Source organism: Hemiscyllium ocellatum, chromosome 8 (assembly GCF_020745735.1).
Source record: "Hemiscyllium ocellatum isolate sHemOce1 chromosome 8, sHemOce1.pat.X.cur, whole genome shotgun sequence".
NCBI classification, from domain to species: Eukaryota; Metazoa; Chordata; class Chondrichthyes; order Orectolobiformes; family Hemiscylliidae; genus Hemiscyllium; species Hemiscyllium ocellatum.
In genome coordinates this window covers 104,962,911-104,978,606 of record NC_083408.1, presented here as the reverse complement: position 1 = coordinate 104,978,606, position 15,696 = coordinate 104,962,911, and the positions used below count along the sequence as shown (strand labels likewise).

The 15,696-nt window shown below is 42.7% G+C and overlaps 1 protein-coding gene across 1 annotated transcript in view; it reads right to left on the bottom strand.

Annotated features, from left to right (window-relative positions):
- Positions 1-15,443, bottom strand: part of adck1 (aarF domain containing kinase 1) — a 581,459-nt gene extending 566,016 nt beyond the window's left edge. Inside the window, exon 1 of the mRNA XM_060828581.1 lies at positions 15,392-15,443. Coding sequence (XP_060684564.1) covers positions 15,392-15,404 — 13 coding nt within the window. The 5' untranslated portion in view covers positions 15,405-15,443. The remainder of the gene's footprint in view (positions 1-15,391) is intronic.
- Between the last annotated feature and the right edge of the window lie 253 nt (positions 15,444-15,696).

Here is a 15,696-nt window from a genome sequence, read left to right as displayed (position 1 = left end):
CTGGTGCCAGGATCAAAGTTGTCTCAGAAAGGTGCAGAATCTTCTCAAAGGGGAGAGTGACCGGCAGGATGTCATTGTACACATTGGTACCAATGACATAGGAAGGGAAAAGGATGAGACTCTGAAAGGAGAATATCGAAAGTCGGACAGGAATTTAACAAGGAGGTCCTTGAGGGTAGTAATATCTGGATTACTCTCAGTGCTACAAGCTAGTGAGGATAGGAATTGGAGGATAAAGCAGATCCTGAATTGTGTGCCTGAGGAGTTGGCGCATGGGAGGATTTAAACTAGTAAGGATAGGGGGTGGAATCCCGGGAAATACTGAGGAAAGAGATCAATCTGAGACTGGTACAGTTGAGAAAAGAAGCAAATCACACAGTCAGGGCAGGCAGGAACAAAGCAGAGAACAAGGTAGGACTGATAAATTAAACTGCATTTATTTCAATGCAAGAGGCCTAACAGGGAAGGCAGATGAACACAAGGCATGGTTATGAACATAGGACTGGGATATCATAGCAATTACAGAAACATGGCTCACGAATGGGCAGGACTGGCAGCTTAATGTTCCAGGATACAAATGCTATCGGAAGGATAGAACGTAGAACAATACAGCACAGAACAGGCCCTTCGGCACAAGATGTTGTGCCGAACATTTGTCCTAGCTTAAGCAACTATCCATGTACCTATCCAATTGCCGCTTAAAGATCACCAATGATTCTGACTCTGCCACTCCCACAGGCAGCGCATTCCATGCCCCCACTACTCTCTGGGTAAAGAATCTACCCCTGACATCCCTCCTATACCTTCCACCCTTCACCTTAAATTTATGTCCCCGTGTAACACTCTGTTGTACCCGGGAAAAAGTCTCTGACTGTCTACTCTATCTATTCCCCGATCATCTTATAAACCTCTATCAAGTCACCCCCTCATCCTTTGCCGTTCCAATGAGAAAAGGCCTAGCACTCTCAGCCTCTCCTTGTACGACCTATTCTCCATTCCAGGCAACATCCTGGTAAATCTCCTCTGCACCCTCTCCAAAGCTTCCACACCTTTCCTAAAATGAGGCGACCAGAACTGCACACAGTACTCCAGATGTGGCCTTACCAAGGTTCTGTACAGCTGCAACATCACCTCACGACTCTTGAATTCAATACCTCTGCTAATGAACGCTAATACACCAGAGGCCTTGTTACAAGCTCTATCCACCTGAGTGGCAACTTTCAAAGAGCTATGAACATAGACCCCAAGATCTCTCTGCTCCTCCACCTTACTAAGAACCCTACCGTTAACCCTGTATTTCGCATTCTTATTTGTCCTTCCAAAATGGACAACCTCACACTTGACAGGGTTGAACTCCATCTGCCACTCCTCAGCCCAGCTCTGTATCATATCTAAGTCCCTTTGCAGCCGACAACAGCCCTCCTCACTATCCACAACTCCACCAATCTTCGTATCGTCTGCAAATTTACTGACCCACCCTTCGACTCCCTCTTCCAAGTCATTAATAAAAATTACAAATAGCAGAGGACCCAGAACTGATCCCTGCGGAACTCCACTTGTAACTGGGCTCCAGGCTGAATATTTACCATCTACCACCATTCTCTGACTTCAACCGGTTATCCAACTGGCCAAACATCCCACTATCCCATGCCTCCTGACTTTCCGCATAAGCCTACCATGGGGAACCTTATCAAATGCCTTACTAAAATCAATGTACACTACATCCACTGCTCTACTCTCATCCACGTCTTGGTCACCTCCTCAAATAAGTAGTCATTCCTGATGAAGGGCTCTGGCCCGAAACGTCGAATTTCCTGTTCCTTAGATGCTGCCTAACCTGCTGTGCTTTAACCAGCAACACATTTTCAGCACCTCCTCAAAGAATTCAATAAGACTTGTAAGGCAAGACCTACCCCTCACAAATCCGTGCTGGCTGTCCCTAATCAAGCAGTGTCTTTCCAGATACTCATAAATCCTATCCCTCAGTACCCTTTCCATTACTTTGCCTACCACCGAAGTAAGACTAACTGGCCTGTAATTCCCGGGGTTATCCCTATTCCCTTTTTTGAACAGGAGCACAACATTCGCCACTCTCCAGTCCCCTGGCACCATCTCCATTGACAGTGAAGACAAAAAGATCATTGCCAACGGCTCTGCAATTTCCTCTCTTGCTTCCCACATAATCCTAGGATATATCCCGACAGGCCCGGGGGACTTGTCTCTCCTCAAGGATAACGAGGAGGGGGGAGTGGTGTTTTTGGTAAGCGATAGCATTACAGCTGTACTTAGGGAAGATATTCCTGGAAATACATCCAGGGAAGCTATTTGGGTGGAACTGAGAAATAAGAAAGGAATGATCACCTTATTGGGATTGTATTATACACCCCTTAATAGCCAGCGGGAAATTAAGAAACAAATTTGTAAGGAGATCTCAGCTATCTGTAAGAATAATAGGGTGGTTATGGTAGGAGATTTTATCTTTGTAAATATAGACTGGGATTGCCATAGTGTTAAGGGTTTAGATGGAGAGGAATTTGTTAAGTGTGTACAAGAAAATTTTCTGATTCAGTACCTAGAGAAGGTGCAAAACATGACCTACTCTTGGGAAATAAGTCAAGGCAAGTCACTGAGGTGTCAGTGGGAGAGCACTTTGAGGCCAGCAACCATTATTCTATTTGATTTAAAATAGCGATTGAAAAGGATAGACCAGATCTAACAGTTGAACTTCTAAACTGGAGGAAGGCTAATTTTGACTGTATTAGGCAAGAACTTTTAAAACTGATTGGAGGCATATGTTCGCAGATAAAGGGATGGCTGGGACATGGGAAGCCTTCAGAAATGAGATAAGAATCCAGAGAAAGTATATTCCTGTTAGGTTGAAAGGCTGGTAGGTGTAGGGAATGCTGATGACTCGAGAAATTGAGGGTTAGTGTTAAGCATATGTTGGGTATAGTCAGGAGAGATCAAGAGAATCCTTAAAAGAGTGTAAAGGCAGTCGGAGTTAACTTAAGAGGGAAATCAGGAGGGCAAAAAAGGGACATGAGATAGCTTTGGTAAATAGGGTTAAGAAGAATCCAAAGGGTTTTTACAAATACATTAAGGACAAAAGGGTAACTAGAGAGGAATAGAGCCCCTCAAAGATCAGCAAGGTGGCCTTTGTGTAGAGCTGCAGGAGATGGAGGAGATACTAAATGAGTTTTTGCATCAGTGTTTATTGTGGAAAAGGACATGGAAGATATAGAATGTGGGGAAATAAATGGTGACATCTTGAAAAATGTCCATATTACATAGTTGAAAAGGGCCCATTAATTCCTACTCTGTTTCCTCTCTGCCAACTAGTTTTCTATCAACTTCAATACAATTCCTTCAATCCTATGTGCTTGAATCTATAATCCCGCACAATAATCTCTTATGCGGGATTTTATCAAACGCTTTTTGGAAGTCCAAATATACCACATCAACTAGCTCCCCCTGTCAACTCTTCATAGAATTCCAACAGATTTGTCAAGTATGATTTCCCCTTCATAAATCCATGCTGACTCTGTCTGATCCTACTACTGTTTTCTAAATGCTCCACTACAAAGTCCTTGATAATGGATTCGAGATTTTCCCCACTACTGATGTTCGGCTTACTATAATTCCCGGTTTTCTCTCTACCTCCCTTGTCTTGCCTATTTAACTTGCTCTCCTCAACTACTGTGCCATATTCAAATTCTGTTTGTTCACTACTGCTTTGGATTCCTTCCCATCACGTACACCCCCTCCTCCCCCCAACCACCACCCCAAACCTAGTTTAAAGCCTCCAGAGTAGCACAAGCAAATCATCCTGCTACCGTAATGTTTGCCCTCCAGTTCAGGTACACCGACCCCATCCCTCTGACTATGAGAGAGGCACCCCCACCCCCTTCAGAATGTGCTCAAAGACCTCCCAATCAGGCCTGTGAGCGATCTGGGTTTTCTTTTATTCATTTGTAGGATGTGGGCATCACTGGCTGGGCCAGCATTGATAGCCTGTCCCTGTTTACCCTTAAGAAGGTGGTGGTGAGCTGCCTTCTTGTACTGCTGCAGTCCAACTGCTGTGGGTTGACTCACATTGCCATTAGGGAGGGAATTTTAGGATTTTGACCCAGCAATAGTGAAGGAACAGCAATATATTTCCAAGTTAGGATGGCGAGTGGTTTGGAAGGGAACCTGAAGGTGGTGGTGTTCCCTTGTATCTGCTGCCCTTGTTCTGCTTCATGGAAGTGGTCGTGAGTTTGGAAGGTGCTCTCTAAGAATCTTTGGCAAATTTCTGCAGTGCATCTTGTAGGTAGGACATACTGCTGCTACTGAGCATTGATGGAGGGAGTGGATGCTTATGGATATAGTGCCAATCAAGTGGCCTTCTTTTTCCTGGATGGTGTCCAGCTTCTTAGGTGTTTTTGGGGCTGCACTCATCCAGGCAAGTGCAGAGTATTCCATCACACTCCTGACTTGTGCCTTGTAGATGGTGGACAGGCTTTGAGGAGTCAGAAGGTGAGTTACTTGCCGTAGTATTCCGAGCCTCTGATACTCTTGTAGCCACTGTATATATATGGTGAGTCCAATTGAATTTCTGGTCAATAACTTCCAGGATGTTGATCGTGGGGGATTCAGTGATGGCAACACCATTGGATGCCAAGGAGCAGTGGTTAGCTTGTCTCTAATTCGTTTTGGTCACAGCTTAGCATTTGTATGGTGCGAATGTTGCTTGGCACTTGTCAGTCCAGGCCTGGATATTTTCCAGATCTTGTTGCATTTGAACATAGTGTCATAGTCAGCACTGTCTGAAGAGTCGTGAATGGTGCTTAACATTGTGCAATCATCAACTAACATCCCCACTTCTGACCTTATGATGGAGGGAAGGTCTTTGATGAAGCAGCTGAAGATGGTTGGGCCTAAGACACAACCCTGAAGAATTCCTGCAGAGATAACCTGAAGCTGAGATAACTGGCGTCCAACATCCATGACCATCTTCCTATGTGTCAGGTATGACTCCAATCCTCAGAGAGTTTGCCCCCTTATACTCAGTGATTCCAGTTCTGGTAGGGCTCCTTGATGCCACACTCTATCAAATGCAGCCTTGATGTCGAAGGCTGTCACTCTCACCTCACCTCTCAAAATCAGCTCTATTGCCCATGATTGGACCAAGTCTGAAAGGAGGTCAGGAGCTGAGTGGCCTTGGCAGAACTCAAACTTGGCATCACTGAGCAGGTTATTGTTGTGCAGACGCTGATGATAGCACTGTTGATGACACCTACCATCGTTTTACTGATGATCGCGAGCAGACTGATATAGCAATGATTGGCTGGTTTGGATTTGTCTTGCTTTTTATGTACAGGACATACTTGGGCAATGTTCCACATTGTCAGATAGATACTAATGTTGTAACTGTACTGAAATAACTTGGCTAGGGAGCAGCAAGCCTTCAGTGTTACTGCCGGAATGTTGTCATAGCCTGAAGCCTTTTCAGTATCCTGTGCCTCCAACCGTTTTTTTGGCATCTGTAATTCTGGGGACCACCGGAGGAGGCCAAGATGGATCATCCATTTGGCACAAGCTTCAGCCTTACCTTTTGCACTGATATGCTGGGCTTTTCCATCATTGAGGGTAGGGATATTTGCGGAGCATCCTCCTTGAGTGAGTTGTTTAGTTCTCCACCGCCATTCATGACTAGATGTGGCTTAGATCTGATCCATTGGTTGTGGGATCGCTTAGCTCTGTCTACCAATTGCTGCTTGTGCTGTTGGTCATGCAAGTAACCCTGTTTGGTGGCTTCACCAGGTTAACACCTCATCTTCCGGTATGCCTGGTACTGTTCCCAGCATATCTTCCATTGGTCCCCTGGTTTGATGGTAATGGTCGCATGGGGAATATGCCAGGCCATGAGGTTTGCCTCTCTGTCTCACCTGGCCAGTCCACAAAAACAAGAAGTCTGCCAAGAATGTCCAGATTGTGCTGAAGTACAATTCTGCTGCTGCTGATGGCCCACAGCGCCTCATGGATGCCCAGCTGAATGGCTAGGTCTGTTCTAAGTCTTTCCTATTCAGCACGGTGATAGTGCCACACAACACGATGGATATTATTCTCAATGTGAAGGGTGGACTTTGTTTCCATAAAGACTGTGCAGTGCTCACTCTTACCAATACTGTCGTAGACAGATGAATCTGGAGCTGGCAGATTGAGAAGGATGGGGTCAAATATGTTTTTCCCTCTTGCTTCAACTCAAGTGAGTCAGCAGGGCAGGGGGGAATGGAATTGGCTAGAAGGGAGCAGAATTTTTGACACATGGTTTCAAGTAATGTCTTTGGTTTCCCCAAAGTTGAATTAAATAAACTTCAGGATCTGCCCAAGTCTGGGCACCAATGGAGGGAGTCACCAGTACAGATTCAGTCAAAACCTCTGCAGCAGAGACAGTCAGCAGCTGACTTTTCAGAGAAATAAATAAATCCTGTCATGCCAAGATCGTGTATTCTTAAAATGAGAGTTTAGCATCTAAGGGATGGTATCAATTAGTATGGCTTCACGGGAAGCGTAATAGAAAGCTGGAACTTTCACCTTCAAAACATTGTCCTCGTCAGGGAGATCAACTGAAAACTTTTTTTAAAAATGGGATCTAAAGATTTTAGGCAAAAGAAACAGCACCTTCCAAACCAATGACTATGTCCATCTAGAAGGACAAGGACATGGAGTCACCACAACCTTCAAGTTCCCCTCCAAGCCACTCACTATCCTGACTTGGAAATTATCACCATTCCTTCATTGTTGCTGGGTCAATATCCTGGAACTCCCTCCCTTATGGGTCAACCCACAGCAGGTGGACTACAGCAGTTCAAGAAGGTAGCTCACTCCCCTTTCTCAAGGACAACTAGGTACTGGCAATAAATGGTGACCTGCCAGTGATGTCCACATCCCACAAATGAATAAATTTTAAACAAAACAGTTTGGTCACAACCTAGTTAAATGTAAGGGTAGGTTTGAAGACCTCCTCCTGTTCCTAAATAGATTGTGGTGATTCTGAAAGGAGGAAGAGATTGGAGAAGCAACGATTTACTGGAATTATGTTATAGTAGGTAATTGTGGAGCATTTCAGTGTCGCCCCCTCACAGCTGGACAAGACAGGGTGTTGAAAAAGGATATCACAATCAACTACACTAAACTCCATTGAGAGGATAAAGTACCATAGTCAGAAAGGACAGCTAACACTTTGGGGGCTGAGTATTAATATGTCATCATTGATCATCACAATGGAGAGTGGGAGAGAGAGAGAGAGAAAAAAAAATATGGGGGAATCAGTGGATGTGACATACACAGATTTTGCAGAAGGTGCTTGAGATTCCATCAAAGACATATAACTGGTAAGCGTTACTGGTTTCAGTCTGCGCAAAATACTTTCAAATTCCATACTGACAGCTATACCTTGAAATGAATTTCACACCTTTTGCATGGCAAAGTTGGCTCACACTGTCAACAATCCACATTTGTGGCATAGTTACCTTCCATGGCTCCAACAATGACATAAAGCATACCCTCAGTTCCGTTTCTGTAATCTTGTACACTACGTAACAGATAAATAATCTGACAAGAAAAATCATGAAGTCATTTTGTTTGGCAAAAGTGCATGACTGAACATAAGCAATAATTTCAGGCTCTTCAGTTTCTCCTGCAACCACACAAACCCAATAATAAAAAAACATACACATTCAGCCGAAGGACAACTTCTAATTGAGAAAACTGACTTTCCGTATTTTAATTCCTAACTCAATTTAAGCCTGGCTTCTCAGACCCTTTGTTTGCTTCACTACCTCTCTGTCTCACCTTGCCCTGTCCACAAAAACAAGTCTGCCAAGAATGCCCAACAGAACATTCAGGACCAGAGACTTACAGACATAATGGGCTTGGTCTTTATCGATTAGCAAGACAAGCTAATGGATTACTTGTCTACAGACTTTCCAGAAAGCAAGCTCAGTACTGGTGTGAGATGCTTTGTTTTAAACGCCCAGTATTAAGAAAGATTATTTTTCCAAATTCTGTGAGAAAAGGCTCTTAAAAAGAATGACAAAAGCTAAAAGAGGAAGAGTGCATAAAGTTCAATATACCCTCATCGCCATTTGACTGGAAATCATAAACATACTCTTGGAATAAAGAGGGGAGTAATACTCTGGTGGTTCTCTCTCGTCAGACTGCATTTCCCTGAGGATCCAGGACAGTCCTGCAAATATTTAACAAATCTATGCCCATGTTTTAACATTTTCTTCGATTCTCTTGAATCAATCAGGTTTTAAAAACAGTGGAAACCAAACTCTCAATAGTGTTCTCAACAAATGTGATGTTATTTATTTTATCCTCCTCAACCCCTCATAACTGAAGCCTTTCATAATATGTCATCCCTAACACCACCTCATCTGTTTTCCAATTCAGATGTTTCCATCCTTTACCTATACAATAGTAGCTAAAAGAAGTCTAGCAATGGTTTGTCTTCCTACCCCTCTGCTCTTACCTCTGAAGTTCCCACATATCCATCCTTGCAACCTCATTCCCAACATCTTCTTCAGGTGCCCTCTTGGTAAAATCATCCACAACCATGGGGTCAGCATGTATACGGCTGCCACACAAGCGGAACCTCTCCACTTTCTCTCACAATTCTCCTGCAATCTCACAACTTGGAAATACTTCTGCAGCCATGGATGTGGACTTTGGTCCAGCTGCAAGTACAAGAAACAGCAATTTGCTTCTCTAAGTGGTGTGCACCTTGAAAGGAGCTTGCAAATGGTGATGTGCCCAGGTACATGCTGCCCTGGTCCTTCTCGGTGGTAGGAGTCACAAGCTTGGATGATGCATTCTAAGGACTCTTAGGGAGTTCTTACAATGCATCTTGCAGATGATGTTACACTTTGCTGCACAAAGCATCAGCAGCAGCGGATGACCTGCCAATCAAACAAGCAAATGGTGGACAAGCTTTCAGGAGTCATGAATTGAGTTTTTCACCACATAATTCCTAGCTTCTGACTTGCTCTTGAAGCCATAGCATTTATATGGTTGATTAAATTGTTTCTGGTCAATGATAAGCTCAGTATGTTGATAATGAGTAATTCAGTGATGGCAACACCTTTGACATTCAAGGAATGATCGTTAGAACGTCTCTTGTTGGAAGTGAGCATTGTCTGGTATTTCTGTAGCGTGAACGTTACTTGCCAATTTGCAGTTCAAATCTGGACATTGCCTCAGATATGGGCTGCCTCAGTATTGAAGACTGAGAGAAGATCTGATAGAGGCTTTCAAAATCATGACCAGGCTGGATAGAGTTGATAGAGAGAAGCTGTCCCCACTCTTAAAAGAAGAAAAAGCAGGATATGACAAAGATCTAAAATGATGTGCAAACAAAGCAACAGCAAAGTGAAAAATACTTTTTTCACACCAAGTTTTTAGGGTATGGAATGTACTGTCTGGACAAAATGAAGGCAGGTTCAACTAAGGCATTTAAGAGGGCACTGGATGAGTATTTGGATAGAAATAATGTTCAGGGAAATGGAGGAAACAGCAAGAGATTGGCACTGGGTAAGAGAACGGCACTGGGTAAAAGAACCACTTTTTTTTAATTCATTCAAGGGACATGGAAATCACTAGCCAGCCAATATTTATTTCCCATCCCCAAAAGTCCCAAAGAGTCAACCACACTGCCATGGCTCTGGAGTCTATGTTGGTCAAACCAGGAAAGGATGGCAGATTTCCTTCCCTAAAAGGACACTAGTGTACCAGTTATTTCCGACAACTGACAATGGTTTCATGGTCATCCCAGATTTTTTTTAATTGAATTCAAATTCCACCATCTGCAGGATTTCAACCAGGGTCCCCAGAACATTACCTACATCTCTGGATTTATGGTCTAGTGATAATATCACTAGGCCATTGCCTCTCCATCTTCTCTGATGAAGAGTCCCTGGACTTGAAATGTTAGCTCTGCTTTCTTCTCACAGGCACTGCCAGAAGTGCTGAGTTTCTCTAACAATTTGTTCTTGACTCAGGTTAAAGACTTCATCCCAGGGCTGTCATATCCAGCAATACAATACTGCAGTGGAGTTTTATCACACACAAAGCATGAGAGGAGGTTGACATTTGAATAGAAGCAATAGCCAGAGGAAAACGTATTACTGAGCCAAACTGGCACAAGAGTCTTTCCCTTTGAAATCTGGTTTGCCTTGGTAGATAAAAGACAGCTTTAGGAATTTATAAATATCTGTAAAAACCACCTGTTGAAGTAGTAAATCAAGGTTAGTTTCTTGCCAATTTTCACCCATTCCCTCTCTTAACTCTAAGGAGGGAAAATGTTTACATGGATGGTACTCAGATCCTAGTGTGTTCTTCAGAAGTGCTTTGCAGACACTTCACAAAGCACTGTTTTGCAAATGAAGGTGCCAGTCCTGAAATTTAGAAGGGGCCAGCAACACCCTCCCACCACCAATCCCGTGCTCTGATTGTAAACTTTACATGAGAGCATGCAGTCAAATTCATGTCTAGTGGAGGACATCACAGCCTCCTGGTTCAATCCTGCTCCTACCCGGTACCCACCAGATAATCAGGAAGATAACCTCAGTGGAAAATGGGAACAGAGATGGCCAGCTCCCTTGACAGTGAAGGGCAAGAGCATATACAAACTCCTTGGACAGTGGGCCAACTATGCTCAACCAGCAGTACTTACAAATCTCAAGATACAGTGTCAAGGACTAGATTTGACAACAGTTACTCACTAATCCAAACTGTGCTGATAACTACACCAGAAACCAATTTAAGATTGTCATTTAATCACAGAGAATTTTATTTGGTGCATCAGAAGCAACAAATACTCACACACAGGACTCCATGATAAAAACAGTTGAACATTATTTGGTGACAAATTCTTATGAGCTCATCAAGTTGGCTCCACCATTCAACGAGATCATGAATAACCGGACAGTCATCAATTCCACTTTTCTGCCTTTTCCCCAAAACCTTTAATTCCCCAAGTGAATCAAAAATCTGTCTGTCCCAGCCTTGAATATATTTAATAGTCAGCCTCAATAGCCCTCTAGTTTTGGACTTCGCTCTTTGACTCTGCGGTAAAGAATTTCATAGATTCACTGCCGGTGAGAAAAGAAATCCCTACTCATCTTGTCTTAAATGGGTGACACTTTGCTCTGAGGTTATGCCCTTTGGTCCCAGACTCTCCCGTGAGGGGAAACAAAAAGATCATTAGCAAATAGGAGTACAAGGATTAATCAGGGACTGCTAATATTGATTTAGGAAAGGCAAGTCATGTTTGGCAGCTATGCTCTGTTAGCAATTGACCGATGGACTATTTATTTTCTCTGAGCTATCCTAATGGAATTTCAGAAGATGTTTGATAAGATGTCTCATATAAAGCTTGTTAGTAAGGTTCAGGTGCACGATTCTAAAAGAAAATAGATAAAGCAATGGAACAATAGGTTAGGTTAACCAGATATTGCTCTGTTGCAGCAAAGTTTCAAGTAATGTACCTGAGGCGCCAGGAGGAGGTCAAATTTTGTCCAGTCCAGTATTTACATGAATAATTCTGCAGTTATTACATCAATGAAGAAGCTTCCTGTATATAATTACCTGCTTCATTTCCTATATTATAATATGGAAACTTTGAAAACATGACAAGAAAGCATTTCAGAAGAAGAAACTTTCACTTTTTAAAATTCATTCACAATGAAGATGTTACTGGTGAGGTTAGCCTTTATTGTCTACGTCTAATTGCTCAGAAAGGAGTTAAGAGTCAACCGCATTGTTGTGGTTCTGAAGACACAAGTAGGCTAAACCAGGAAAACAGCAGTTTCTTCTCCTAAAGGATTGTAGCGATTGGAATGGGACCAGATGGATTTCATTGACTATGAGATCCCCTGATTAGGGCTGTTAACCTTGGTCAATCAGGGAGCACTGGCTGACAGATATAAATGGAAGAGAAAAAAAATAAATGGAAGAAAAAGTTTTTTTTAAAAAGGGAAAAAAGAAAAAAGGAAAAAAAAGAAAAATGAAAATAAGTAGGAGATTCTGAGAGTCTCCTCACTCTAGGGCCTGGCTCTGGGCTAGCTGGTCAGAGTTCATTTACTATGCATCATGTAAATAAATGGTGAATTGGTGACGGGATACTGACCTCTGAGTAGTTATTTCATGAACACTTGTGGACCACTAGTGTTTTTCTGACAATCAACAATGGTTACATGGTCATCATTAGACTCATAATTCCAGATTTTTTATATTGACTTCAAATTCTATCATCTGCCATGGCAGAAACAGCATCTCCAGTTCATTACCTGGTTCTCTGGCTTAATAGTATAACAATAAGACATCTTGTTTTTTTACTTTCAAGTCAGGATGGTGAGTCGCTTGGAGGAGAATTTACAGTTAGTGGTGTTTCCAAGCATCTACTGTCCTTGTCCTTCTAGATGGAAATGATCGTGGTCTTAGAAGGTACTGTCTAAAGATTTTTGTGGAGTTTCTGCAGTGAACGTTGTAGGTAGTATACATTGCTGCTTCCAATGAGCATAAGTGGTGGAACAAGTGGATGCTTGTGGATGTAGTGCCAATCAAGCAGGCAGCTTTGTGCTGGCTGGTGTCAAACTTCTTGGTGCTGTACACACCCCAGCAATTAGGGAGTATCACCCTCCTAACATGGACCTTGTACATGGCAGATGTGCTTTGGGGAGTAAGGAAGTGAGTTACTTGCCACAGTATAGAAACAGGATGTCCAATTCAGTGCAAATGCATTTGTGGTAATTTTCAAAATTCACGAGATTCTGGGGCAGTTCCAGCAGATTGGAAAACAACAAATGTGATACCACTATTTGAAAAAGGTAGACAAAAGATGGGGATTATAGACCAGTCAGCTTAACTTCTATAGTGGGGAAAATGCTCAAATTTATTATTAAGGAAGAAATAGCAAGCCATCAAGATAGGAATTATTCCATTGGCAGACAAAGCATGAGTTCATGATAGATAGGTCATGCTTAACTAATTTACTAGAATTCTACGAAGACATTATGAGCAGAGTACAACGGGGACCCGGTAGATGTGGTGTATCTCGATTTCCAAAATGCATTCGACAAGGTATTGCACAATAGGCTGCTGCATAAGATAAAGATGCATGGCGTTACAGGTAATGTATTAGCATGGATAGATGACGGCTTAACTAACAGTAAGCAAGAAGTGGGGATAAATGAGTGTTTTTCTGGTTGGTGATCAGTGACTAGAGGTGTGCCTCAGGAATCAGTGTTGACTGCAATTATTCACAGCTTACATTGATGATTTGGAGTTGGGGACAACATGTAGTGAGTCAAAGTTTGTGGATGACATTAAGCTGAATGGTAGGGCAAAGGGTGCAGAGGACTGTGAAACTTTGCAAAGGGACATAGATAGTATAAATGAGTGGGCAAAGGTCTGACAGATGGAGAACAATGTTAATAAATGTAAAGTCATCCATTTTGGTAGGAACAACAGGAAATTGACTATTATTTGAGTGGTAAAAAATGCAGCACATTGCTGCAGAGAGGGACCTAGGTGTCCTTGTTCATGAAACACAGAAGGTTGGTCTAGAGGTGCAACAGGAAATTAAGGCGGCAAATGGAATTTTGTCCTTCATTGCTAAAGGGATTGAGTTTAAACGCAGGGAGGTTATGTTGCAGCTGTATAGCGTGCTGGTGAGGCCAAACTGGAGTAGTGTGCAATTTTGGTTTCCTTTCTTGAGAAAGGATATACTGGCACTTGAGGAGGTTCACTAGTTGATTCTTGAGTTGAGGGGGTTGGCTTATGAGGGGAAATGGAGTAGACTGGGATTATATTCATTGGAATTTAAAGAATGAGGGGGGAATCTTATAGAAACATAAAACTATGAAGGGAGTAGAAAAGATAGAAGTTGAGAGGATGTTTCTACTGGCAGGTGAAACTAGGACAAGGGGGCAGTGCCTCAAAGATTTGGGGAGCAGATTTAGGAACTTCTTCACCAAGAGGGTTGTGATTCTGTGGACTTCCACACCCAGTAAAGGAGTTGTGGCTTCCTCACTGAGCATTTTTAAAGCTAAGATAGATCATTTTGTGAACAGTAAAGGAATTAAGGGTTATGGTGAGAGGGTGGGTAAGTGGAGGTGAGGCCACGAAAAGATCAGCCATGATCTTACTGAATGGCGGAGTGGGCTCAAACAGCCAGAAGGCCTACTCCTGCTCCTATTTCTTATGTCCTTACATATTCCTAGCAGGTTTTGAGGGTAGTAATAAGGCCAACATCATGGGCAAGGAATCATGGAAAGAGTTCAGTACAGACTATGGAATTAAACAACTTTTGCAGATGTTAGTTAGACATTATCAATACAACCAATGCTGGTACTAGAGTTATGCAATTTTGCATGCATATTTGGGCACATCCTATTATCAAACTTCATTTCATTACCTGAGTGGTTTCATGTAAAAATTTCACATTGCAGAATTGACCTTTCACTCCCTCATACAGCCAGAAGGCCTACTCCTGCTCCTATTTCTTATGTCCTTACATATTCCTAGCAGGTTTTGAGGGTAGTAATAAGGCCAACATCATGGGCAAGGAATCATGGAAAGAGTTCAGTACAGACTGTGGAATTAAACAACTTTTGCAGATGTTAGTTAGACATTATCAATACAACCAATGCTGGTACTAGAGTTATGCAATTTTGCATGCATATTTGGGCACATCCTATTATCAAACTTCATTTCATTACCTGAGTGGTTTCATGTAAAAATTTCACATTGCAGAATTGACCTTTCACTCCCTCATACAACTGAAAGTAATCGTTCTGTTCCCACATACCCTGCTCGCAGTGCTAGTTCATCAAACATATATATCATAGAATCCCTACAGTATGGAAACAGGCCATTTGGCCCAACAAGTCTATCAGGAATCAATGCTTTATTCCTGATGAAGGGCTTTTGCCCCAAACGTCGATTTTGCTGCTCCTCGGATGCTGCCTGAACTGCTGTGCTCTTCCAGCACCACTCTAATCCAGAATCTGGTTTCCAGCATCTGCAGTCATTGCTTTTACCAACAACTCCATGCCGACCCTTTTTTACAGAAAAAAAGTCAGTCACAAACCAAAAAAGAACAGAAGTTACTGGAGAAACTCAGCAGGTCAGACAATAACCGTGGAAGGGGAAGAAGAAAAGCAGAGTTAACGTTTCGAGTCCAATGACCTTTCTTCAGAACTTCAGACCTGCTGAGTTTGTCCAAACAGTTTCTGTTAGATTCAGACCTGTTCAAAAGCTACAAATGTGCTTCCTTTGCAATCAGGGCCTAGCGCTACAATTGCTGGCGATCACGTTAAACGCCGCTCGCCTGCAGTGCACTTACCGACTACTGTCATCACCCACCTTCGCCCTCTGACACTTGAATACCCCACCCCTATCCCGTGCAGATGATGGAACATTCCACCCCGCGCGAGGTGCACCGGGACTTGTAGTCATCTTTAGTCTTGCCTGTCGTTTGTGTCTAACAGACTTCCCAGTGGAGATAAACTACAACATGTCTAACCTACGGTCAAACGGTGGAAACCCAGCCCGGCTTTTTACGTTTTAGTTCACTAGATCGAGTGATCATCGCTCGTAACGAGGAAATAGAAACATTGAAATTTATCAGAAAACAAACATCAATCAAAA